This window comes from Emys orbicularis, chromosome 5 (genome assembly GCF_028017835.1).
Source record: "Emys orbicularis isolate rEmyOrb1 chromosome 5, rEmyOrb1.hap1, whole genome shotgun sequence".
Taxonomy (NCBI): domain Eukaryota; kingdom Metazoa; phylum Chordata; order Testudines; family Emydidae; genus Emys; species Emys orbicularis.
This window is the reverse complement of record NC_088687.1, coordinates 143,674,411-143,700,584: the sequence shown is the minus strand read 5'-3', so window position 1 is coordinate 143,700,584 and position 26,174 is coordinate 143,674,411. Positions and strand designations below refer to the sequence as shown.

Here is a 26,174-nt window from a genome sequence, read left to right as displayed (position 1 = left end):
GGCTGGGGTTCTAATTCGGAGTGACGGGAGCAATGGAAAACCTGGGTGGCATATCAAGCATCTATTTCTGGTCATGGGGGCGGGGAGGGTCCGTGGTACCTAACTCTAGGCACCAATTTATGGTGATTCAGAGATGCTGAGCACCCCCAATTCCTGCTGAAGCTGAGGGGAGTTGCAGTCGCTCAGCACCAGGAAGAAAATCGGGCCTTTTCTTTTTAAATGTCTAATTGTAGGGACCCAGCTTGGCGCAAGTGCTTCGCTAGGACTTGCACTATGCATCGGTTCTGCTGGGACTTGCAGGGTCACGGTATAATTCTCCTAGTAAATCAGTGCTGAGTCATGCCCCTACATCCCCCTGCAAGACCCCATTACGATCCCCATCTGAGACTTGGGGTAAGGGAGCCAAATGCTGAATGAGCACTCGGGCCAGGCCATCGCCTTGAGATGTGCTCAGTGTTTCCTCTGCTTCGCGGGCTGGGGATTGTGGAAGCCCTGAGGGGAGCTAAATCATGCTTGGGTCTTCTCCCCTTGCAGGCACAAAGCCTAAAGTGGGTGGTGTCCGCTTCGCCGCCAGCCAGCCTGAGGAAGGAGCACACTCCCACGTGCACTTCGACGAGAAGCTCCATGACTCCGTGGTCATGGTCACCCAGGAGAAGGATGGCAACTTCTTGGTCAAGGTAAGAGCTGTAGAGATCAAAGGAGGTGGAGGAAGTTGAGGAGGAGAATGATGTTTGGTGGGTTAAGGGGGAGCTGAATAGCTTTGTCTCCTCTGTGGAAACTGGAACTGATGTCGGACTATGCCCTGTGTGCCAATTGCTGTAAACATTCAACTCCAAAGTCTTTGCTGTGCCTGGAGTTTGGGGCTCTACTTTTGATTCATCTCCGGAGAATGAGCTCCCTGCCCGATTCACCTTCCAGTGGCACGTAGAAAACAGCTGACCCTGCTGGAAGTTGACATAGTGTGAGTTATCTAAAACCAGCGTTGGCATGGCCTTGAAGACAAAGCAGTGAAACTAGCACCTCCTGTTTATAGCTCAGGGAATTACTGGATTGGTTCCCTCTGTCCTTGACTCTTGGAGAGTGTCCAAATAAGGAACTCGTCAAGGTTTGTGCTACAGCGTAAGGGAGAGTTAAAGCCATCGTTGAGTCAACGCTTTGCCACAGCAGCAATGATCAGCAGCTTTTATACGCTTCCTCTCCCAGCCTTTGCTAATGTCTGGAGCTTGGTGCATGTTCTCAACGGGCAGGGATGGGAGCCCCTTCCTCCCCATAATAAAACAACCCAAAGGGGTTTCGCCCTAGATTTTAGGGACGGGGTCAACAAATGGCCTCAATGTGTGCTTCCAGAATGGCAGAAATGTGGCCACTTAAAAATCCTTTTATGTAGCAACTTTCATCCAAAGATCTCTGATCCCTTTAGGAGCAATAATGAAGTTTGCCAACACCCACATAAGGGAGATGGAAGTCCTGTGGTGGGAATTGGGGCCTGGTAGGTCTACCCGACTTGTGAGCTTGACTGTGGGAAAGTGGATAGAAGATTATGAAGTGTCGCCATGGAATTGTAGGAGTGGAAGGGACCTGAATAGGCCGTCTAGTCCAGTCCCCTGCACTCAAGGCAGGACTACATCCCTGACAGGTGTTTGTCCAACCTGTTCTTAAAAACCTCCAGTGACAGATTCCACAGCCTCCCTCGGCAATTTTATTCCAGTGCTTGTCTACCCTGACAGGACGTTTTTCTTAATGTCCAACCTAAACCGCCCTTGCTGCAATTTAAGCCCATTGCTTCTTGTCCTATCCTCAGAGGTTAACGAGAACAATTTTTCACCCTCCTCCTTGTAACAACCTTTTATGTGTTTGAAAACGGTTATCAATAACCCGTAGTGATAAATGTTGGTGGGGGGGAGGGGCAAAAGGGAGACAGTCTGAATTATCCAAACAAAAAGGCCTCCTGCTACAATTTAAGGAGAGATGGGTGGGATCGGCACTCAGTGAGCCAAAATTGGTGTGTCAGAAATTAATTCTTAATTCGTAACAAAATAATGAGGGGTTGGGCTGTTCTACCCTCCACTCCCTTTTGGGGGGGTCTGTTGCCGTCACTTGGTGTGGTCTCTCGAGGGGTTGCCACCTCTCCTGCCAGACCCTCCTCCGTTTGCTCCGTCAGGTCAGTTCCTGGAGCCTCACCTCCCATTAAGCCTGTCAGCCCTTCACTTTTTGGGCTTGCTGCCGTCTCCTTTAGTCTCCTGGCTGTTTTCTTGGCGGTAGCCTGGGGCGGGGCTGTTGCCTAGCCCAGGTCTCTCTGCCTCCCCTTCCTTCTCTGCACCCTCCCCTTTCTAGCAGGCCTGGTTTCCTTTGCTGGTTGCGGCTGTGGGTGCCTGCCTCCATGGCTGGCTGCTTGCTTGCACTCAGGAGAGGCTCACCTCCCCCACTATCTGTGCTCAGGATGGGCTTTGTCGCCCTGATCCTGAGACGTCCTGACCAGACCGGGCCAGAGTGAGGGACCCTGCTAACACCAACACGTCCACCAGCTCCGGCTAAATCCAAACCACCACCTTGGATGTGAGGTTTGTCTCCTCACCCTGAAAGGGTGTGTCTACACTGCAAAAAATACCCCGCAGCAGCAAATCTCAGAGCCTGGGTCTAAAGACTCGGTCTCGGGGACACGTGCTACGGGGCTAAAAATAGCTGCGTAGACATTCTCGCTCAGACTGGAACGAGGGGGATGGGTCTCAGAGCTCAGGCTCCCACCCGAGCGGGCACATCTATAGAGCCCTGCAAAAGCTACAGATCTCCACAGACCATGTTTCCGGGTTGGATGCGGATACAAATTTTGCATCCGTGCAGGGCTCTACGCTTCTACCCTGCTACTTTTAGCCCCATCCCGCAAGTCTGAATCTGTAGATCCAGGCACTGATACTCGCTGCTGCAGGTCCGTCTTTTGCAGTGTAGACGGACCCGATGCGTTCTTTCCCTTCCCCTCCCTTATTGCTTCTCTTTTCTATCCCTCGCCTACTGCCTTCTGTGTAAGAAGAGCCTGGCTTAGCCGGCCAAGACTGCATATTTTGCATCACTGCTGTGTGACGGTGACCGACAAAAGCGATGCCTTAAACAGCCCGATGCTGGTACAAGTTTGGCAGGTTTTGGAGTGGCTGATAAGACCATGTGCTGGGCCTGTGTCTCTCTGGCAGTGAGGCTGTGACTGAGAATCTACTCCAGAGACAGAAGCAGCTGCGTTTTCTGTCTTTGCTGTTCTTTTCTCTCCCCTCTTGTGCGTCTTCGTCTTGTTTTGTCTTCAAGGAAACAGGCTTGGACTTTACAGCTCCCGCCCATCTCAGCTAACTGCTTCTCTTTGCCCCCAAACGGACTGCTGTTCCCTTTTCAGTGCCTGCGAAGAGACTGTCAGGTGGGGGGGTTTTCCTTCCAAAGAGACTCTAGCAAAAGGGAAGAAGGGACGGTGTTCAAATCAAAACCTGACGTCACGTCTTCCATTTCAAACACTTTCCCTGTTTTTCCTTCTTTTCTATATCTTTAAGGAAAGGTTAAAAACATTTGAATTGTGTGTTTGCCATGGTAGTCAGCAGGCTGAGGGCCCTATATACCAAACCCTGGACCTTGGTTAAAAGTGGGGGGCCAGGGACAGGGTCACGTTAACACCTTTGACTCTTCGGGCCCATTTATTCCATGGAAATTAATGCAACAGTGCTTCCCAGTTGACAGGAGAAACGGAGGCACAAAAGTTAATGACTTTCCCAAGGCCACAGAGTGATTTCAGTGACAGAGTCCTGAGTCCCACCTGCCTGGGTAACTATTTGTCAGCAGCGCCTTCCTTACAATTAAATTTGATTAAGACCAAAATAAAAGCCGGAGATGTTTTCAGAGTTGAAGTGGGGGATGGTGGGGGAGAGAAATATGGCTGGCTCTCCTTTGGGGGCAATATGTGGAGTAGCTAGAAACACCATCAGGGGCATCCAATAATCACAAAGGTACCCCAAATAGTAGTTCTAGCTCAAGTTTTTATGCCCCAAGTAGGCTAATATAATAGATAAGAGTATCGGCTCCTACCGAGTGCTGCTGCTGTTCATGCTGTTATTGGTTGAGAGCAGATAATAGGGAACATTTTCAAAAGTGCTTTAAGAGCCCAAGTCCCTCTGGGAGTCCGGGGGATTTAGGCACTATTGAAATTCTCGGCCCTGTCGGAGACTGGTGATGATGGCCCCGGCTCAGAGGAGCTCACAACACCAGCACGGCGCAGAGGAGGGTGTTGAGATGCTAGTTCTGTGTGTGTGAGCTTGCGGCATACGGTGTGCATGGGATAAGCTTTCTGGGGTGGCATCATCTCTCTTGCCAGCATTGTGGGAGAGGCAGGCTCCCAGGAGGAATCCAAGTGCCAGCTGTTCTGGGTGGTGTCGGAGAAGGTAAAACACTCTTAGAGGGCCACGTCCTGGCATGATGTGAAGCCACAATCTCATCTACTGCTGTTTTCAGGTCCATTCTGTGCAGCTGCCTTATTTATCTAAGTTCCTCTGGGTACGTCCACACTGCATTGCCAGTCTAGGTCTGTGAGACTCGGCCTTGTGGACTTGGTGTTTCCAAGCCTGCTCTTGAGCGTCCACACCGCGTTGCATACCAGGGTTTACAATTGCTGGACCTGAGTCTACACTCAATGTGTCTACCACACCGCATAGACCTTCTGACTCGGGCCTGAGGTCTGAGTTGTGTCCACACTGCAAAATGACAGGGCTTGGACCCAAGTCTCAGAGGGACTCTGGCTCTGACCCACCCCACTAGCAAGGTCCTAGGACCTAGATCCTGAGTCAGGCTGATTTGTGTGTGGACACAAGGGGGCCTTGGGCTCAAACCTAAGTCAGAGCCTGGGTTTAGTGTGAAGTGTAGGTATATCCTATGGGTCCATTATTGCCACAAGCATCAGTGAGGTCCTGAGAATAAAGCAGATCAGTACTATCCCCAATGTATAGTGGGAAACTAGGACACAGAGGTTAAGTGACTTGTCCTACGTCGTCACACAGGGCATCGGGGGCAGAGATGGGAGTTTGAACCGAGATCTTCCGAGGCCCCATCCTGCGCCTGAACTACAACACCGCCCTGGTTTTACGGTTCCACCGCTGTTTCCGAGACGTAGGGAGGATAATTCTAGTGTCTTGCTCAACTCTCTCCTTCGTTTTCCTTCTCTTCAGACTGCTTGATTGACATGAGAAGTTGCCCAAATATTGTCAACATTCCCATAATGATACACTGTGAATGAACAGGAGTAGGTGAAAAATAGCCTGTCTGCTTTATTTCTGGTGCACACGGAGTCGGGTGGCAAGATGCGTTTATCCTCGCGCTATTTTTGCCGCCTTTCTCCTCTCTAAAGAAACGGGCAGCTTTTCTCGTCACTTGATTCGAAAAAGTCTTTTGTTCAGTATCGTGAGAAAACAACGCCCTGTTATTATCCTTCTTTGCAGTAGAAAACTCTCGCTTCTTGCAAAATCTGGCCGCTTTCGGTTCCCCATTTTAATTTGTCTGGTGCTGCAGCCTCTGAGCAGTGGTCGCCGCTCTTGGGGAGGAGCTGTCGGTGTATTCTGGGTTTTTCTCTGGTGTGATGTAATCTGCTTAGGTTTAATTTCTCTTCAGGGATCTATAATAGGCTGGTTTGTTCCATTGCTTCATCTGCCCGTGCCAGTAGCCCATATACGGCCTGTCGGGGGACTGCTTTCAGCATGGCTGGCTCAGGGTTTAGGTTGCATGTGATGGTTATGGGCTGGGGAGGAATAAGCAGGCACATACGTGGTGTCTGGCAGTTTTCTGGCTTAGGTTGTGTAGGAAGGAGGTTGTCTGTCTGTTTGGCAGAGACGACACCAACATCTGAATATTCTTGCTCACATCCTGGTTTGACAGATGGAATCTGCAGCCTTCGTCAGGCGCGTTTCACAAAGATCTGCTCGCCGGAAAAACAAGGGAATATGCAGAATAGGGAGGAAGTGCTGGGCCTGGTGGTTAGAACATGGAACGGAGAGGGGTTTTGGGGTGGGGGTGGGATCTAGACCTGGCTCTGCCCCAGAGTCACTTCACCGTCTGTGCCTCCCTCTGTAAAATGGCAGAGAAGGGCCACAAAAATGATCTGAGAGACGGAAAGAAATGTCTTAAAGCAGGAGACTGAAGGAGCATAATCCATTTAGCTTCTTGAAAAGAAACTTGAACGGTGACTTGTTCACAGTGTATCAGTGCCGACACAGGGGAAAGGGCACTCAAGCTAGTGGAGAAAGACCGAACAAGAACCAATGGCTAGAAGTCAAAGCCAGACAAACTCAAATCTGAAATAAGGCAGACCTCTTTCACAGCGAGGGTGATTAACCATGTGAGCAAACTACCAAGGGAAGTGCTGGATTCTCCAGCTCTTGGAGTCTTCGGGTTTAGACTGGCTGCTTTTGTGTAAGATGGTTGAGTCAAATACAAGGTACTGGGCTCACTGCAGGGGAAGTGGGTGAAACACTCTGGCCGATGATGTAGAGGCGGCCAGACTGGATGGTCAGTGGTCCCCTGGGGCCTTGGAATCTATGAATCTGGGACATCAACTTTTTTGTAAAGTGCAGCTAGTCTTTCCGATTGAAAGCACTAGGAGAGTGTGTGTGTGTGTGTGTGTGTGTGTGTGTGTGTGTGTGTGTGTGTGTGTGTGTACACTATACATTTCCCCCTGTTTTGTCCTATCTTATTTGTCTACCTTATTGATTGATCGCTGGTCTTCCCTCCCCTACAGCAGAACTCATTGAATTATACCATCAAAGAGTCTTGTCAGTAACTTTGACCCTCTAATAAAATGATCTGGTTTTGCTTGATTTTGTTTGTTCTGTCTCTGAGGATACTGTCCAAACGACCGATGAGCTCGCTGTAAGTGAAATTCACCCCTAGGCAAAGAGCTAGCGCACAGGCTTAAGCAGTGCATCAGCCTATCTGCTAGCCCTTTGGCCAAAGGATGAATTTCACATTGACACTAAGCTAAATGTCGTTTTGGGTGTGGTCTATGTTGACATCATAAATTCTTGTTTTGATTTTAGCCTTAAACGTATCTTTCTTCTTCAGCACCTGATTTACCTGTAGGGCCCATACGACACCATATCCTCTAGGAGTTTCAGGTTCTTTTTAGAGGTCTCTGGTGTGGGTGAGAATGTGACCCTGCCGTTGGGATGATGTGAGGCATTTTGTGAGTTAGCAACAAGTTGTGGGGCTGGGGAGCAGAGTGGGCAGGTCCCTTGAAGGAGACGTTGAGCCCTGTGTCTCTGCATGTTCCTGCTAAAAGGCTTTTGAGCGCTCGTTTGCGTTTCCTCTAACAACTGATTGATACACACATACCTTTATCAAAGTCATGCATTCCGCCTCCTGTCAGTGCTCTGAGCTGCACAGGTTTTAATCAGTGTCCAGATCTAATCAAATGCCCTTTTAATATCCACAGAGCAGCGAAATGTTTTCCCGCTGGCATGTGTTTACACGCAGATTTGCTCAGTGTCTGGGTAGAAGGGGTGGGAGTGATTGAATGCAGGGTGGCTGCTGCCTTTTGCCCGCAGAGCCTCGGCTCTTATTAACGCCTGACTTTGCAAAGTGAATTCAGGGGAGTGAAGCACTATGTAGAATTTCCTTCTGTATCCCAGCTTTCCAAGGAGCGCTATCCCGGTGGAGTTGTTCTGGATTTACAGCCTGTTGGAGCAGAATTTGGCCCCTGACAGTGTTGGCTTGAGAGTTGCCAGCGTTTCTCTCATTTATGTGTTGATTTATTTCTGGCAGGGCCTGCTTGGTACTCGGTGCTTTCCAAACACTCAAAGTGATGCTCGCAGCCTAAGGACAGACAGACAAGTAGACAGAGGTGAGGGGAAAGGGAACGACCATGCTCAATGTACACACAAGTCCCCGGATTCTCTGTAGGCAGCGTGGCAGTCATGGGTCTTCAAGAGGGACTTAAATGTGGGTAGGGTAGGGGTAAGCTCAGGGCAGTAGTACGGTGCAGAGGGGTGAGGGAAGGCAAGGAGGCGATGGTGTGAGAAGCTGAGGAGGATGGCAGGGGAGGGACACACAGCTTGACAAGGGAGGCTAAGTAGGGTGGAGCAGAGTTATGCACCGTTTTGTCTCTGTTCCACCTGGAGTTAAATGAGCCAGGTGAATTGCTGGCGTGGGCCGGAGGCTTTGCCTGAGAGAGCCCAGGCTATTCAGTATGCTTCCTCGCCACTGGGGTGTGACTGCAGAGAAGAGATGCCTCCAGCATGCCCCACCTTGGATGACTGCCCACATGCCACCGCTCTGCGCTGGGTCTCGGATCTCCTTTGTGGACACCCAGGCTGTTACCCGGTTGTGTCTCCTAAGGTTCTGAGCTGCTGCGTCTGGGCACCTTCCATTGAAAAGAGCAGGGCGTCATTTCACAGACCTTGGTTTCATTCCGCACTGGAGCTAAACCCAAACGTTTCCAGCTCGTTGGTGAGAACGGGATTGCTAAGGTCCGTTTTTGGACTGCAACCTGAGCCTTTCAGTCAGGAAGGGAGGTGTGGGTACATGCCGGTGCCATGCTGGTCTGGGATGTGGCAGAGCCAGGTTCAAATCTCTGCTCTGCCTGATTCAGAGCCGAGTTTTTTCATCCCTGATTGCTCTGGATCTGGCAGAGAGGGGTCTTGAACCTGGGTCTCTCGCCTCCCAGGCCAGTGCTCTAACCACTAGGCTAGTGCGTGCAAGTCTCTCTCGCCCGCCCTCCAGTGACAACTTTGTCGAGACCGATACGTCTCTGCGAAACAGTCTGGCTTCCCCAAAACAGCATATGAAGGTGACATTTCATTTAGCTGAAAATGTCCCACCCAGCTCTGCGTGTGGGCTCCGTGGGTTCTCTGGCTCTTCTCCTGGCTGGGCTGTCGAAGCCATTGTGCGCCATTCCTCTATTGGCTGATCTGTCTCCTGCCAAAGGCAGGAGCATTTCTGCAGTGTGAAGGGGAGCCTCAGAGGCCCTTCCCCCTTCCTGGTGGCATCGGGTCACTGCGGGCATGTACCCGGGGGAGGGTTTATACCACGTTGCTCAGGGCAAATGGTCCTGTGTTGCTGACCAGGCCTGTGTTGTTAGTGCTTTGGTCTGTGGCTAGTTAGATTCACTTACCGGAGCCTGAGTTTCCAAGGCTTAGGAGGCCAGAGCCATAGGCACTTGTGTGTGCAAATTGGGCATTTGCGCAGGCAAATGGTCAGTTATAGGTTCAAACTGGGCCTGGGTGTCCCGAAATGGTGAGGAATGATTTTCCTTTACAAAAGCCCTGTTGGCTCGTCCCAAACATATTCCGTTTATCCATGTGTCTGATAATTGTATTCTTTACTATATTTTCAAACAGTTTGCCCAGTACTGAAGTAAGGCTTACTGGCCTGTAATTGCCAGGAGCACCTCTGGACCCCTTTTAAAAATAATCTTTACGTTAACTACCCTCCAGAGGCTGATTTAAGTGATCGGTTACATGCCACAGTTAATAGTTCTGCAGTTTCAGATCTGAGTTCCTTCAGAACTCTTGGGTGAATACCGTCTGGTCCTGGTGACTTATTGCTGTTTACGTTATTGATTTTTGTTTCAAAAGCTCCTCTATCGACACCTCCATCTGGGACTGTTCCTCAGATTTGTCACCTAAAAGGAATAGCTCTGGTGTGCGCATCTCCCTCACGTTCTCTGCAATGAAGACCAATGCGACAAATTCCTTTAGCTTCTCTGCAACGGCCCTGTCTTCCCTGAGTGCTCCTTTAGCACCTTGCTTGCCCAGTTGCCCCACTGATTGTTTAACAAGCTTCCTGCTTCTGAGGCACTTTAAAAAAGTTTTTCTGTGTCGTTTTTGTGTCCTTAGCTATTTGTTCCACAAATTCTTTCTTGGCCTGCACATTTGAATTGCCAAAATTCATGTTCCGTTCAATTTTCCTCACTAGAATTTGACTTCTAATTTTTAGAGGATGCCTTTTTGCCTCTAATGGCCTCCATTACTCTGCTGGTTAGCCATGGTGGCATTTTTTTGGTCCTCTTACTGTTTTTGCTTTTTGCTTTTGAGTTTTGTTTTTATTATGGGATATACATTTACTTGATCCTCTGTTATGGCGTTTTTAAGTAGTTGCCATGCAGTTGCAGGTATTTCACTCCTGATACTGTTCCTTTTAATTTCAATATAACTAGCTTCCTCATTTTTGTGTAGATCCTTTTTTTGAAGTTAACTGCTGCTAATGGTGACACTTTTTCTACTACAAGGATGTTAAATTTAATTACATTATGGTCACTATTACCGAGCGGTTCAGCTGTAGTCACCTCTTGGACCAGATCCTGTGCTCCACTTAGGACTAAATCAAGAATTGTCTCTCCCCTTGTGGGTTCCAGAACAAGCTGCTCCAAGAATCAGTCATTTATAGTCCAGAAATTTTATCTCTGGATCCCGTCCTGAGGTGACATGTACCCAGTCAATATGGGGATAGTTGAAACCTCCCCTCCCCTCCCATTAATGAGTTTTCTGCCTCTGTAGCCTCATAAGAACATAAGAACATAAGAAAGGCCGTACTGGGTCAGACCAAAGGTCCATCTAGCCCAGTATCTGTCTACCGACAGTGGCCAATGCCAGGTGCCCCAGAGGGAGTGAACCTAACAGGCAATGATCAAGTGATCTCTCTCCTGCCATCCATCTCCATCCTCTGACGAACAGAGGCTAGGGACACCATTCTTACCCATCCTGGCTAATAGCCATTTATGGACTTAGCCACCATGAATTTATCCAGTCCCCTTTTAAACATTGTTATAGTCCTAGCCTTCACAACCTCCTCAGGTAAGGAGTTCCACAAGTTGACTGTGCGCTGCGTGAAGAAGAACTTCCTTTTATTTGTTTTAAACCTGCTGCCTATTAATTTCATTTGGTGACCCCTAGTTCTTGTATTATGGGAATAAGTAAATAACTTTTCCTTATCCACTTTCTCAACATCACTTATGATTTTATATACCTCTATCATGTCCCCCCTTAGTCTTCTCTTTTCCTCTCTAATCAACTTGAGCATTTCACAGTCACTATCCTGGTCAGGTGGTCAGTAGTATATCCCTACGGCTAGGCGCTTATTGTTCAAGTATGGAGTCTATGGTGCAGTTTGATTCGGTTAAGGTGTTGACTATATTTGACTCCATGCTTTCTTTCACATACAGCGCCACTCCTCCACCAGCACAACCTATTCTGTCCTTCCTGTATACTCGGGTGTTACAGTGACCCATTGATTATCTTCATTTCACCAAGTGGCATGATGCCTGTTATATCAATATCCTCATTTAATGCCCGGCATTCTAGTTCACCCATCTTAGTATTTGGACTTCTAGCATTTGTATATAAGCACTTGTGCATTTTGTCAGTATTCAGTTGCTTGCCTTCATATTTAAATGGGACTTTTTTACACCTGACGGTTCCTCACTGGCTCCTACCTGTACTTTAGCAGCTTCTTTCCTATCCTCTTTTCCTACACTATAGAGTTCCCCCTTTAATAAACTCATCCCCAAGGGATGTCTCCGCCCAAACCGTTTGCTCCTCCACAGCGGTCGGCTTTTCCCCCTCTCTTAGTTTAAAAATCCTCTACGACCTTTTTAATTTTATCTTCCTGCTGTCTGGTTCCATTTTGGTTTTGATGGAGCCCATCCTTCCTGTGTAGAGTCCTCCTTTTCCAAAAGTTTTCCCGCTTCCTAGTAAACCTAAAACCCTCCTCCCTACACCATCATCTCACCCATGCATTGAGACCCTGCAGTTCTGCCTGACTAACTGACCCTGCTCGTGGAACTGGAAGCATTTCAGAGAATGCTACCATGGAGGTCCTGGACTTCAGTCTCTTACCTAGCAGCCTGCATTTGGCCCCCAGGAACTCTCACCTATCCTTCCTTTTGTCACTGGTACCTACGTGTACCATGAGCACTGTCTCCTCCCAAGCACTGCACATAAGTCTGTCTAGATATCTCCTGAGATCTGCAACCTTCGTGTCCGGCAGGCAATTCACCATGCAGTTCTCCCCGTCATCACAAACCCAGCTCTCAAATCCCCCATTACTATTACCTTGCTCTTCCTAGTAACTGGGGTCTCCTCCTCCGGAGCGGTCTTCTCAGTGCAAGAGGACACCTAGCATCATCTGGAAGCAGGGTTTCACCTATGGGATCATGTCCCTCTGGTCCAATTTGATGTTCTCCTTCCCTGAGACTTTCCTCCTCCTCCTCCTCCACAGCCCAGTGGCTGTCAGAGTGGGGATGGAGCCGGTCTGCCGTGCCCCTGAAAGTCTCCTCTGTGCACCTCTCTGTCTCCCTTCGCTCTTCCGCTTCAGCCACTCTGGCCTCAAGAGGCCGTCCTGTATGTCTTAGGGCCATGATCTGTGTGCTTTGTATTGCCACATACACCACCTGTCCACTGGGCAGGTAAATGTACATGCAGCATTCAATGCAATAAACTGGCTAGCCCCCACCCCACTGCTGGACTTCTGCTGGTGTTATTTTTACTCTTCCAGGGTTTTGTTGGTTTTGTTTTTTGTTTTTTTTTGGGGGGGGGGGGGTTGGTTATTGGCCTAAGTTTACAGTATGTTTGTGGTGTCTCTGCCTCTCACTCCTTCTCAAAACTGCATCACAAAACCCCCCTCCTTGTATGAAAGACTAAATGGAAGGCTTTTTCATGTTGTTGTTTTTCTGAGTTCCCTCAAAGGGCATTTGATCTCTTCTAGACTGGCTGTTCCTGGGGCTTAAACGTCCTTTGCACATATCAGGCGACGCTGTTACAGGCGCTGACTGTCGCACGTGGCGCTGAATTACACAGCAGCCTCACCTTGGTTTTTGCCCGTCGGGCCAGATCCTCAGCTGGTGTAGACAGGCACCGTGCCACTGAAGTCAGTGGAAGGACACTGATCGACACCCGTTGTGGATCTGGCCCATTGTTCATAATGGCGTAGAGGTATTTTTGAACACAAGTGTGCTCAGTTTATTACACACGGCCATGGGTGTGTTCTTGATGGTTTAAACAATCCATGTCAATTCTTGTGGATGGAGTCATCTGCTGCCTAATCCAGTTTTCTCCAGCTTCTCTTAAGTCAGGTGCGTCCCATCCAGACGCAGAAGCAGCTGCAGGTGGGGGTTCTATCACCACGGAGGGGCTGGGCGGGTTATCAGGAGCCACTAGGAGGTAGACAGGTATGGCTTGGCTAAGCGAGGGCTGAAGGCAGAAGTGGAGCGGATGGAAGGAAGGATCGAGAGGGGTCTGAGAGGCTGTCGTTTGAAGCGAAGGATCATTTAGGCTGGAATATCCAGAACAGCTTCCCTATACCAAGCTCTACTGGGTTGTAAGAGCTGCCCCGAGGGAATCATGGGACTGGAAGGGACTTCCAAGAGGTCATCTAGTCCTGTCCCCTGCATGATGACCGCAAATAGGTTTGCAAAGTGCCTTTAATCCCAAAGTGCTGCCCAGCTTTGCAGCCTTCAACCAGCGAGTTGGCGACGTGCAGGTGATCTGTTCTGCCGAGACGGCCACCTCCGCGATGGGGCATAGCAGCACCCGCTAACTCTGTCTCTCGCCCAGTGGAAACGGCACAGGAACTTGAGGAGGCAAAATACAGTTATGGTGGCTTGATTCTAGCCAGGACATTGCAGCCGACACCTTGGCCTTTGTGGAAGGTATCATGATACCTTCCATGACCACGAGAGGTCATTACCTCGGTGTTCTGTCCTCAAAAGTCCACAGCTCCATTCGCATGTGCTAGGGCTCCATGTCAGCCCTGACTTTCAGGGAAGAGTAGCATCTACTCGGTCATCTGTACTCCTTACTTCAGCACTTGGGTTTCCCATCCCATTAATGACCCGTCCGAACCTTGCTTAGCTCCATTTCTGACATGGTTGCTGCCCAAGATGCAGTGGCTGCAGGTGATGGAATTTCCAGTACCTGAGACCTTTTGAAGTGGGTTAGGTAAAGCACTGGAAGAATATACAGTAAGGAACAATCCTGCATGGCCTGGGCATGGAATAGGTTTAATAAGTTTCTTCATCTCTAGTTTGCTCTATGACCCATCACTTACGCCCTTTCTCCCCCATGCCAGCTTGTGAGTGAGAACCTGGTGGGAGACGAAGTCTTTCCTGAGTGTAGCCTCCCCCTTTCTTTCGTGCGCTATCCAATCCCTGAGCAGGTACTGCACCCCTGGGTTGGGTGACTCCCTGGTGAGGCGTTGCGGGCTCCGCTCTGTGACCAACGGTGCATGTTGCTTTAGCTCAAGCTGTAGGCGCTCACGCTTTTAGCTCTGGAGGTTCCTGCTTCAGTCCCCGGTGCGTCTGCCAGTAGAGTGGCCGTCACTTTCAGAACAGGCCAGTTACTAGGACTGCCGAGGGTTTCCCTCAATCTTCCTCTTCTCTGAGCTAAACCCCATTTAACTCTGACCCTCTCTTCATAGGGTAGGCAGAGTGTACCACGGATCCGCCTTTTTGCCTCTATAAATACCCTGATCGTTAGAGCAGTTTAGATGGGGTTTTTTGTACACTGTAGTACCATCCCCAGGCCCAGCAAGACCCTGCAACGCTCAGCCCTGCTGGTAACTAATCGAGGTTGCATAGAGCAGCTCAGAGGGTGCAGTGCTCCTTTGTCTTCTGCGCTCCGGGCTCTGGGACACTGCCGTCCAAGTTGTGTGCAGTGACCCGGTCTCTCTGGCCCCCTGGGAAGTGTTGCGCTGTAAACCACGGTGCACTCAGAAGATGTGAAGTGGTGCCGCGGTGCAAAGAAAAGGGATTCCAGTTCTTCTGTTCTCGCTCACACGCCCTTGGCTAGACTGGTCATTGGATTTGCAGCTGGGAAGGAATTGCAGGTAGGTACATTAACGACAGCACAGAAGGGAGAGAATCTTCCTCCTGAGTATTGAGCGGTGCTCGATCTGTTAGAAACAGGGTGGGTGGTCCCCATTCCTTGTCTTCCACCATCTGGGTGGGGGACTCAGGATCCCAGCCTGTCCCCAACTTTATCCAGCAACTGTGGGTTCCCTCCCTTCAATTAATCTGGATTCTTCCCCATTCAGTGACCTCAGTCCACCCCTTTAGTCTCTTGCATCTGTTCCCAATGTACCTGTGGTCAGGAGAGGACAGTACTTCAGGGCATCTGTGGGGACCAGCAGGGTTGTGTCAATGGGGAAAGCATCGGGGGAAGGGAAGGGCTCAGAGCAGAGAGGGCCTAAAAAGACACTTCAGCTAGGAAGAGAAGGAGTCGCTCTATGCACTGCCCGATGAGCAGCGATCTGCGTGGCTTTGAATGGCAGATAGCAGGGTTGGAAGGTCTCTCCTAAGCCAACTCCACCACCCTGGCATCGTTGCGGGGCAGCTTGGTGAACTCTGCTTGGCAAACTCTGGCTAAATGTGAAATCCTCTTTATTTGGTTTGCAAACCTTGAATGCTCCTCTTCACTCTTCAGGAGGAACCCCTTCCCCCACCCAATTGTAGCCCCGGTAGAGCCTCTAACCGTGGCTTGAACACTTTGCCTCTAAATATAAGGTTGTTTTAGGTCCATGGAGAGTTTCCTTAACAGCAAGGAAGCATCTTAAGTTGAAGGTCATAAGAAACATGTCCCCGTGGTTCCAGCTGCACGTGGGGATGACGTTGGGGAAGGCCATGCACATTTTGGGACACTGATCTCTAGGAAAATATGGCTTGCTATTAACGATGCAGATGGTGTTCCCAACCCCTCTGCACAAACTGCTGATTCTTGTGCTCCAGTCTTCCCCCGAAGCCGAAATCGGATTAGAAAGCATCAAGTCAGCAAATGCACGTGCGAACATCACCACAGCAGTTTAAAGGAATTCTGCTTCTGAAAGTGCCACAGCTGTGCCTGGCATCTGCTGATCTGTTTTTTGTTGCTCCCGGCCCCTGCTGTGCTGTGCCTTGCACGCTCCGTTGCTTCGAGGGAGACGACATTTGGAATTCCCCCACCTCCTTTAGGAAAAGATACGTTTAATTTAAGATTTGGGGATTGTGGTGGATAATCAGCAGAACGGTCGCTCCTAGTGTGATGCGGTGGCCAAAAGAGCGAATGTGATCCTTGGATGTATAAATGGGAATCTTGAGTAGGGCTAGAGAGGTTACTTTACCTCCATTTGGCGCAGGTGTAACCACTGCTGGAGGACTGTGTCCAATTCTGGCGTTGACAATTCAAGAAGGATGTTGATGAATTGCAGAGGGTTCAGAGAAGAGCCACGAGAATGATGAAAGGATTAGAAAACCTGCCTTCTCGTGATAGACTCAAGGAGATCAATCTGTTTAGCTTAATTAAGAGACGGTTCAGGGTGACTTGATCAGTGTATAAGTAGGGCCCTGCCAAATTCACGGCCATGAAAAACGCGTCACGGACAATGAAATCTGGTCTCCCCCCGTGAAATCTGGTTTTTTTTGTTTGCTTTTATCCCCTACTATACAGATTTCACGGAGGAGACCAGTGTTTCTCAAATTGGGGATCCTGACCCAAAAGGGAGTTGCAGGGGGGTTGCAAGGTTTTTTTAGGGGGGTCACGGTATTGCCACCCTTACTTCTGTGCTGCCTTCAGCGGTGGGCGGCTTGGGAGCGGCGACTGTTGGTCGGGAGCCCAGCGCTGAAGGCAGCGCCCCGTTAACAGCAGCGCAGAAGTAAGGGTAGCAATACCACAACCCCCCACTACAATAACCTTGTGACCCCACCTCCCCCAACTCCTTTTTGGGTCAGGACCCCTACACTTACAACACCGTGACATTTCAGATTTAAATAGCTGAAATCATGAAATTTATGATTTTTAAAATCCTATGACCGTGAAATTGACCAAAATGGACCATGAATTTGGTAGGGCTCTATCTAGAAGTGCCTACATGGGGAACAAATATGTAGTAATGGGCTCTTCAATCTAGCAGAGAAAAGTCTAACACGATCCAATGGCTGGAAGTTGAAGGCAAACAAATTCAGACTGGAAATGAGGCGTAAATTGAATAGTGAGAATAATTAACCATTGAGACAATTTACCAAGGGTCGTGGTAGATTCTTTGTCACTGACCATTTTAAAACCAGATTGGCTGGTTGTCTAAAAGTTCGGCTCTAGGGATTATTTTGGGGCAGGTCTCTGGTCTGTGTTATACAGGAGGTCAGCCTAGATGATCACAGTGGTCGTTTCTGGCCTTGCAATCTGTGACCTCAGTGACTCCGTACCCAGCTCAAAGAATCTCCCCCCTTGTAAGACACATTGCGATGAAGCCCAGTATTGTGCTTTGGTGCAGGAGGGCTGCTCGCAGCTCTGATGGAGCAGCTAGTGAATTTGAAACGTTTATCCTGATGCAATGATCAAAGGTAGCAGAAACGGACAATCTCATAACTATGGAGTCAGAAGTGTTCGAGAGAGAAGAGAATTCTTGGTTCTTTGAACAGTTTGCCTGACACACACCCAAGCCTGTTAGGTGCTTATCCTGTTGGGAAAGCATAAGGGGCCTTGCTGACTCACCAAGGCATGTGGTTTGTTCTCTCAGCTGGATATAAGAGAGATGGGGTTGGCTATCTTGGGAGGGAGCTGGTCTAGGATGTGGGCTTAGAAGCTCTGAGGGAGAAACCTTAGGCGCCGCCTAGCTTGAGAAGGTTTGAACTTTAATCTTATTGGAGGTGAGGTTGAGCTAAATAGATGGAGCTCCTTGAGTCTATCACTGTAAACCAGCTTCTCTAATCCTTGAATCATTCTCCTGGCTCTTCTCTGACCTCTCTGCAATTTATCAACCTCCTCCTTTAATTGTGGACACCAGATTTGGGGACACTATTCCCACAGCGGTCGCACCAGTGCCAAATATGGATGTAAAATAACCTCTCTGCTCCTACTTGAGATTCCCGTTTATTCATCCCACGATCGCATTCGCTCTTTTGGCCACAGCGTTGCACTGGTGAGCTGATTAGCCACCATTACTCCCCAAACCTTCGTCAGTCGCTGCTTCCAAGGATCTGTAAGTATGGTCAGCATTCTAGGTCCCTAGAGGTGTTTGTACAGCGCCTAGCGCATGGGTCCATGACTGGGCCCTTGAATGCTACTGCAATATAAATAATTGAAATGTGCTTCCAGACCCTCAATAATCAGACTAATAAACTTCGATATTGCCCTTGCCACGCCTTATGTTCCAACACCCGCAGCTGTGCCTGGATCACTGGATCATTGGCTCCTAGGACGTACTGGGGGATCCATTCCATTTTATCTAGGGACTTATATGGCCCCCATCATGGTGTTTGAACCCCTTGCAGTCATTACTGTATCTGGCCTTGCAACACCCCCGGGAGGTGGGGGCGTGCTGTCACCCCCTTTTTACAAAAGGGGAACTGACACACTGCGATGCTAAAGCGACTTGCCACTGTTGGTGGCAGAGCCAGGGACAAAACCCAGATCTCCAGAGTCCCAGTCCCAGCCCCTTCTCCCACGTCACTGTGGTGTGGGCACCCCATCGCGTCGCCCCCTGTGGCTGGGCATGGGAAGGGGATTAGAAGTGAGCCTCCCGGCAGGGTGGCCTGAGGCACATGCTCTGCTAACGTGGGGCATTCCCCACTGCTGCCTACGGTGCTCCTGGTTCTTTGTGCAGGGGACGACGTTCTTCGGGGCTGCCTCATATGCTGGCACAATTCACCAGTATCTGGGAAGGCAAGTACCAGGTCTGTAGGTTGGTGGGGGTCTCTGTCAGCCCACCAGGCGAATGTGGGCTCTCTTCACCTGAATAACTTTCTCCCTCTTTGCTCCGTGAATGATACCGACTGGAGTGGTGGCAGTGCAGCAACCTCCTCGCATCCAAGTGGGGAGAGGAAGAGAGAGAAGGGGGATGTCAGGAGGATGTATGTTATGTCCGCAATTGTTTGATTGCTATAAGCAGTCAGAGGCCGCCACGCAGCCAGGCAGGTACTATCTGAAGCCCGAGAGCTGCCATTGTACAAAACGATTTAATAGAATCTTAGAATCCCAGGACTGGAAGGGACCTCGAGAGGTCATCTAGTCCAGTCCCCCGCACTCATGGCAGGACTAAGCATTATCTAGACCATCCCTGAGAGGTGTTTGTCTAACCTGCTCTTAAAAACCTCCCAATGATGGAGATTCCACAACCTCCCTAGGCAATTTATTCCAGTGCTTGACCACCCTGACGGGAAGTTTTTCTAATGTCCAACCTAAACCGCCCTTGCTGCAATTTAAGCCCATTGCTTCTTGTCCTATCCTCAGAGATTAACAAGAACAATTTTTCTCCCTCCCCCTTGTAACAACCTTTTATGTACTTGAAAACTGTTATCATGTCCCCTCTCAGTCTTCTCTTCTCCAGACTAAACAAACCCAATTTTTTCAATCTTCCCTCATAGGTCATGTTTTCTAGACTTTTCATCACCTTCGTTGCTCTTGTCTGGACTTTCTCCAATTTGTCCACATCTTTCCTGAAATGTGGTGCCCAGAACTGGACACAATACTCCAGTTGAGGCCGTATCAGCGTGGAGCAGAGCGGAAGAATTACTTCTCGTGGCTTGCTTACAACACTCCTGCTAATACAGCCCAGAATGATGTTTAATTTTCTTACCTTTTGGCTCAGTTTTCTGAAGTTAAGACTGATCGTCTAGTCAACAGGCAATCGCATGATTTTGGTTTGGGCTTCGGGCCGATTGAGGAGAATGGGAGACGGTGGCTGTTTGTGTCACGGTCACAAATAACGAGGAAGGCCCCAGTTTTTCTCCTCCTCATGACCAGCCTTTAAAAAACAGACAACCCCTCCCCTCCCCCGCAGCCCCTCCCATCCAATGCTGAGCTTCCAGGGTATCAGTGGTGGTGGCAGCTCTGATGTAGCATCAGTGCAGAGAGTGATTCAAGTTGTGGCAGGACTGAATGAAACCCACCCACCCTTATTTTGGATTTTCTGCTCCCTGGGTCCACCTCAGTCTCCCATGTACTGTCCTAATTTAAAGCTCCTCTCTGCTGCTGTGGCAAAGAATCGGCTCTCTGGGCTTTTCACTTCTATGGAGAACCTTTTAAAAAAGTCCTTTAATCACATCAAATGAAACTGCAACAGGGAAGGTCTGTAATGGCTGGTGAGTGACCCTGCCTAGCAAAACAGGACAGCTGTGATCATTCATCTCTTAAACAAACCCCCTGCCCCCCAAATCTCATCTTGATCCTGCAACCTCTACGTAGTTTGACTCTTGCATCCATGCAGAGCCCTGTTGAGTTCACCCAAGTGGATCCAGTTGCAGGATCGGAGTCTGTCCTAGTATTGCTTCATAGATTTTTGTTTGTTTGTTTTTAAGGCTAGGAGGGACCATTCTAATCATCTAGTCTGTCCTTCTGCATGACACAGGCCAGAGAACCTAACCCAGGGGTTCCTGCATGGGGCACCAGCGCTTCTGGTGGCCCCAGGAGCGAATTATGTTTCAAAAGAGAACCCAGCTTGACTCAAAGATGTTCTGTTACACCCAGTAGCAAGCACGCACACACCCTCTCCCTCCAGCTCCACAGTTCTCTTTACCTTAGTTCTAGTATTTGTACCTAACGAACACTGTAGGAAACCTTACACCAAAATAAATAAATACATAAATAAAATAGGTAGTTGTAGTTGAACCTGGTCTACAGTGGAGATTCCCACCACCGGTGGCCGATACCCAGCATGGCCCACGCTGTAGGCAGGAAAAGGTGGAACAAGCTTTCCTCAGTTCCAAGCAGAGGTGAGCCGCACGGTTGCAAATCGGAGCTTTGCTTCTGTTCTGCAGCAACCCCGCTGCTGGCTGGAACCGCAGAGAAGTTTCCTTTCCAGCCCTCCTCTTGGTTGGCATGTTCTCCCGCAGAGCTGAGCAAATCATCCATTTGTTCCGTTCAGTGGCCAAACCAAAAAGAAGTCGGTTTGTTTTTAACTGAAACTGATTTGGGGGTTTTTTCTGCCGAAATGAACAAAGGGGGGAAAAAATGGTTGAAACGACTTGTTTTGAAGGTCTGTTTGAACCGACGTTTCATAATGATCCATTTTGGTTTTTTCCTAAATGAACCATTCTGCCATTTCCAAAGTTTTTGTTTTCAGTTTTTTTCAGCGGAAACTGTCCGTTGAATTTAATTTGAATTTACAAATAGTTTTGGTGCCCTGAAAAACGCGTTTTTTGGTGCATTTACTATTTGCTGAAAAAAATGTCACCCAACTCTATTCATCACTTTTTATGCTTAAACTTGATGCTATCATGCTTTGCATCAGCTCAGGTGTAAATATTTTTGTTGTGTACGTGTGCAAAATTGGAACAAAATCAGTTCATCCCTTTTCCTTTGCTTTGAGCTCTGCAGTTCTGTGAAGATGGCGAAGGAAAATCCCCTTTCTGAAATGTTCCCATTGAAACATTTTGCTGGTATAGCTTAGGTTGTTGAAGATAAATGCTTCAAACTTGGCTTGATCTTAATTCCTCCTGGAAGGACACACAACCAGTCCAAGTCAGAAGAAAATGAGTTAGAGGTCGATGGAGCTCTGAAGCCTTCACGCATACAGTGTGCTCTGAATGCTTTGCCCAGCAGCAACATGAGGATCTGGTCAGTTTCTCCGCTGAGCTTTTAAGCAGCCCTAGCGTGAAACTAACGTGATCTGGACAGTGCTAACCCTGAACCATAGCACTATCTGGATCACGTCAGTTTCATGCTAGGGCTGCAGAGGCACTGGTGTTCTATCCCGTTCTGCTCTGTATAGTTTGTGTACATGGTGAGGAGCCCGCTTATATCTGAGCACTTTCCAGTCATGCATTAAGCACCTTGACTAAAATCTGTCACATGTATGTTCTCTCTTCCCCTCCCTAGCGGGAGGAGTGTGTGCAGGGGAGTGTTTTGATTTGGAATGTAGCTATCAATATTTGATGTACACATTGCTATGGTTTTCTCAGAGGCGGCAGGTCAAAGAAATGGGACTTGCAGCTAAGAGTGGAAGCTGTTGAGATTCGTCATGGTCCTTAATTCATTTCAGATTCAGACCAGCCCCCGAGAAAGCTCGTAATCCAGAAGGACCCCCAAGTAGCAGCTGCAGGTGGGGGAGAGGGATACAGTGCTGGAGAAATCCCCTAAGACCAGCCAGAGAGTTAGCAGAGAGGTAGAACAGATGCATTTTGCCCTCTGCCAGTCAGTAGGCCTAGGGTTGAGTAAGCAGCTAGGGGCTCTGGTACTACGGTGATAAACCCCCAAGGCAGAGGCGCAGAGATCCAGCCCAAGGAGACGCTGTGATCGTCACATTATTATAATCCACTAGCTAGGGGCTGATACAGCAGATGAAGCCATTGAACGGAAGACGGGGTTGTGCTCTGGTAGCCATCGGTGACTGAGGTAGTGGGTAAGCTGTCTCAGTGGGAGTTTTCCCTGCATCGCTGGTTCATCTTCTCTTGGGCTAATAAATGTAGTCTTCTGCTTAGCAGATGTTTGGTTACCCTGGTTTCCAACTGCATCGAGGTTCCCTTAACTACCAAAACACTCTTGCAAAGCTGATCCAGCAAGGCTGCTTCCTTTCAAATGCAAAATCTAACCAGGCAACATGATGTTTGAGAAGCTGAACTTAAGTCAGGAAGCCAGACAGTCCAGATTGCTATAGCAGCAATGCACGTACCTCGCATGTTCTATCCTGAATTATTACTTTGGCTCTATTGCTGATTGCACTGTGAAACACAGACCAGGAAATTCTTCAGAATGGTTTCATTTCATGCAAAAGAGATTTGCTCTTACATTCACTTTACGTTTATTTCCAGGCTCCGAGTCAGTACCATGTGGACAGCTGATTGCTTGTTATTGTATTAGTCACAGTAAATTAATTGGAAGATTGAGGGCTTTTTGTTTTTGTTTTTTGAAACTGCAAGCTCAGCAAAATCTAATGGACAGCAAATCCCTTCCCGGCTTATGATGTCCCTATGTTCCTGATGTACAGCACATGTAGGATTGGCAATTATGGCATGGTTGCTGTGGAAAATGTAGCCAGATTCTGCTGTCTGTTACACAGGTGTATATCAACTTCCTATTAGCCAGGATGGGCAGAGATGGTGTCCCTAGCCTCTGTTTGCCAGAGGCTGGGAACGGGTGACTGGGGATGGATCACTTGATGATGACCTGTTCTGCTCATTCCCCCTGAGGTACCTGGCACCAGCCACTGTTGGAAGACAGGCTAGATGGACCTTTGGTCTGACCGAGTCTGGCCGCTCTTATGTTCTAATAGCCACTCCAAGTTTACTTTGGTTTAACCAAGAGCAGAATGTATTGTCGTCAGATGCTACCGGTGTGGTGCTCTGCTTTCTCCTATGTTGATATCACTCAGCTGCGTGCGTGTGTTCCCTCTGTGTGCTTCCCCAGCTCTGCGCAGACAGCTGACACAGCAGACCCGAAGAGAACCCCCAATAACCACAGAGTCTAGTAAGATGCAAAGTCACGTCGACAAGGTTTATTGCGACCTTGGACACAATTGCAGTTCCCTGTAGATTACTTAGTCTACCGGGCATACTACTAATAGATGCCTCTTGGCAATGGACCCGGCTCAGTGGCAGGACTTTCCACTGCCCCCGTGGCCGGACAAAGACACCATCCCAGGGATACATTCTTATACACAGGTACAAACAAGTTACACATCACTCCTGACGTATTGAGGTGCAACCCCTCTACGCAGCAAGGTACAACCCCTCTACGTAGTAAGGTGCCGCCTCTCACCTTGTACATGTTGGTTCGATCAGAACAACTCTATCCATCATTTTACCCTTTTGCCCCTGTCATTGGGATGGGTCGGCCTGTTCCATGTTATCTGTGGAATGTTCCAGTATTGGAGTGTTCTGATATCTAGTGTTCAGTACTTTTTAGGTGTGTATCTTTTTGCAGCATCAGCCCTTTCCTTGCCAGCTTCTGTGAGCAGGGCCTGCCTCTGGCTCACAGCTTAACTTTGCTTTATGTTAGCAAAGTCTTGTCCATTTCTTTAGTTCAGGCCTCAGGCCTTATACTGGGCCTTTATTAGGGCCTTCACTTACTACATGTGTCTCTAACTCTTGAACCTCCTGGCTTGTGCTTGATGCAGCATTAAAGATGAGAAACGGACATTAGTCAGTCTTTGCATTGAATTATATCGCTTTTCCTTTTGGAAAGATGCATAGTGCTGGTGTTAGGCCTGCAGCAATGGAAGGCTTTGAATCCGATCCGAACAGCACTAAAGAGAACTCCTTTGGTACATCAGTAGTTCCTATGCACTGTACCCCAACAACTGGGTGGGAGGAACTGGGAGCAGCAAGCCACCATCCGACCCCAATGGCGCCACATCCTCCATCGGGCAGTGGCCTGCTTCAAGGAGAAGCGCCTTGCCCTCGAAGCTGAGACGGGAGGAAAAGGAAGGGATTTTCTCCCAGCAGGCAGCTGGCCCGCCAGAAAATGTCTGTCTACTGCGGACAGATCTGTGGTTCCAGGATCGGACTCCTGAGTCATCCAAGGACCCACATGTAAGTCCATGGTCGAGATCATCCCCGAGTCAAGGGATCGCTGATGATGACCTCCAACAACGCACCTACAGGCCCAACCCGCGGAGACCATTTCTAGGGGTGACAGGAGAGCTCAGTCTTCACGCCCATTCAGTGAGGGGACAGAAGACTTTGTTTCTAGCGCCAACAACCAAGCACCTTTCCCTGGCATAAAACCTCCCCGGAGCTAGGAATGGCAGTGCTGATCCTGTTGGTTGGTTGTATTGTGGCAGTGTTAAGTGCCCCGGTCCTGGACTGGGATCCCATTGTGCTAGGTGCTGTGCAAACACAGAACCGATAGGTGATCCCTGCCCCAAAGCGCTTGCAGTCTAAGTCTAAGGCAAGAGACAATAGGTGGAGACAGACAGACTGACTGAGGGGCATAAGGAAACAATGGGGCACTGCCCTTCGGGGGGGGGGGCAGCGGGGGGATGTGTTGGTAAATGGTGTCATCAGTGGCTTCACCACACATTGGTTCATTATGAAATATACTCGAGAGACCAAATAACCAGTATCGGTCCGGTGTACTGCTGAATGTCAGTAATGGTAGAGTACAGGGGGAAACAGGTTCAGTGTGATGCTAATTTCGGGCAGCCTGTTGAGTTCACCTGACAAAGAAGGCTTGCTTCCAAAGTTACACCCGCTAACGAACGGCTGGGACGGAAGATGAAGCTATCGGACGGAAGACAGGGTGGCACTCTGGGGACTGTCAGTGACTGAAGTAGTGGGTACGATTTCTCAGTGGGAGTTTTCCCTGGATCTTGCCTCTCAGGCTAGTAAATTTAGTCCTCTGCTTAGCAGATGTTTGGTTAACCTTTTCCCCACCTGCATGGAGGTTCCCTTAAGTACCGAAGGCACTCTTGCGTGGCTCATCCGCCAGGGCTGCTTCCTTTCGTGTGCAAAAACTAACCGTGTCGGCAAAGTTGACCTGAAGTCAGGAAGACAGCCAGTCCAGATTGCTAGAGCAGCAATGTTGTATGCAGTCTTGTAGCCATGTTGGTCCGAGGATGTTGGAGAGACAGGGTTAATTTTATTGGTCCAATAAAAGATATTGCCTCACCCACCGTGTCTCTCTAATAGCAGCAGTGCACACAGGTAGCTGTAAAAAGGTGCTGTCTGCATCCTCTGAGGCTAGATTAAATCAATCCCCTTTCTACCTTGTTTTTCTGGCACCGTGGTATGCTCTTTATCTGAACACATGCATTCCAGGTCCCAAGGGCGTGAAGGCACCTCCTCAGCTTATACCAGGGTAGAACACTCATATGTCTTGATCCTGACAGGTTTCCTATCTGTTTAAGCCAAAGCCTACTTCAGCTAATACAAAGTGTTATGGGATACTTAACATAAGTGAACAGGATTATAGCAAGATGTAGGCCGATTCGGGCCATGTCACTACTAGAAATATATATACAATATGATGGTTCATTGATACTGTGTGCTGAATGCATATTAATATATGTGTTGTGAATAATGCATATTGATGTGGTTCAATATATATTAGCTCAGTATATATTGGTTGATCGAAGCAGTCAAAGCGGCGGGTTAGGAAAATGATCGTAGCAACAGGGTTTTGGACTAGACTAAAGTGCAAGATTGCAGCTGTCAAGGTCAGAGAGGCGAGTGCTGCAGTAGCTGAGATGTGAGACGACTGGTTTTAGCTGCATGAATGGTAAGCAAAGACGTGAGAGCTGTTCTGGAGAGAAGAAGCTGC

At 48.9% G+C, this 26,174-nt stretch overlaps 1 protein-coding gene across 4 annotated transcripts in view; it reads left to right on the top strand.

The window, feature by feature from the left end:
* Positions 1-26,174, top strand: part of ADISSP (adipose secreted signaling protein) — a 174,443-nt gene that overhangs the window by 79,373 nt on the left and 68,896 nt on the right. For all 4 annotated transcript variants that reach the window (XM_065404864.1, XM_065404863.1, XM_065404862.1 and 1 more), the window contains one exon: positions 535-677. In XM_065404864.1, coding sequence (XP_065260936.1) covers positions 535-677 — 143 coding nt within the window. The remainder of the gene's footprint in view (positions 1-534; positions 678-26,174) is intronic.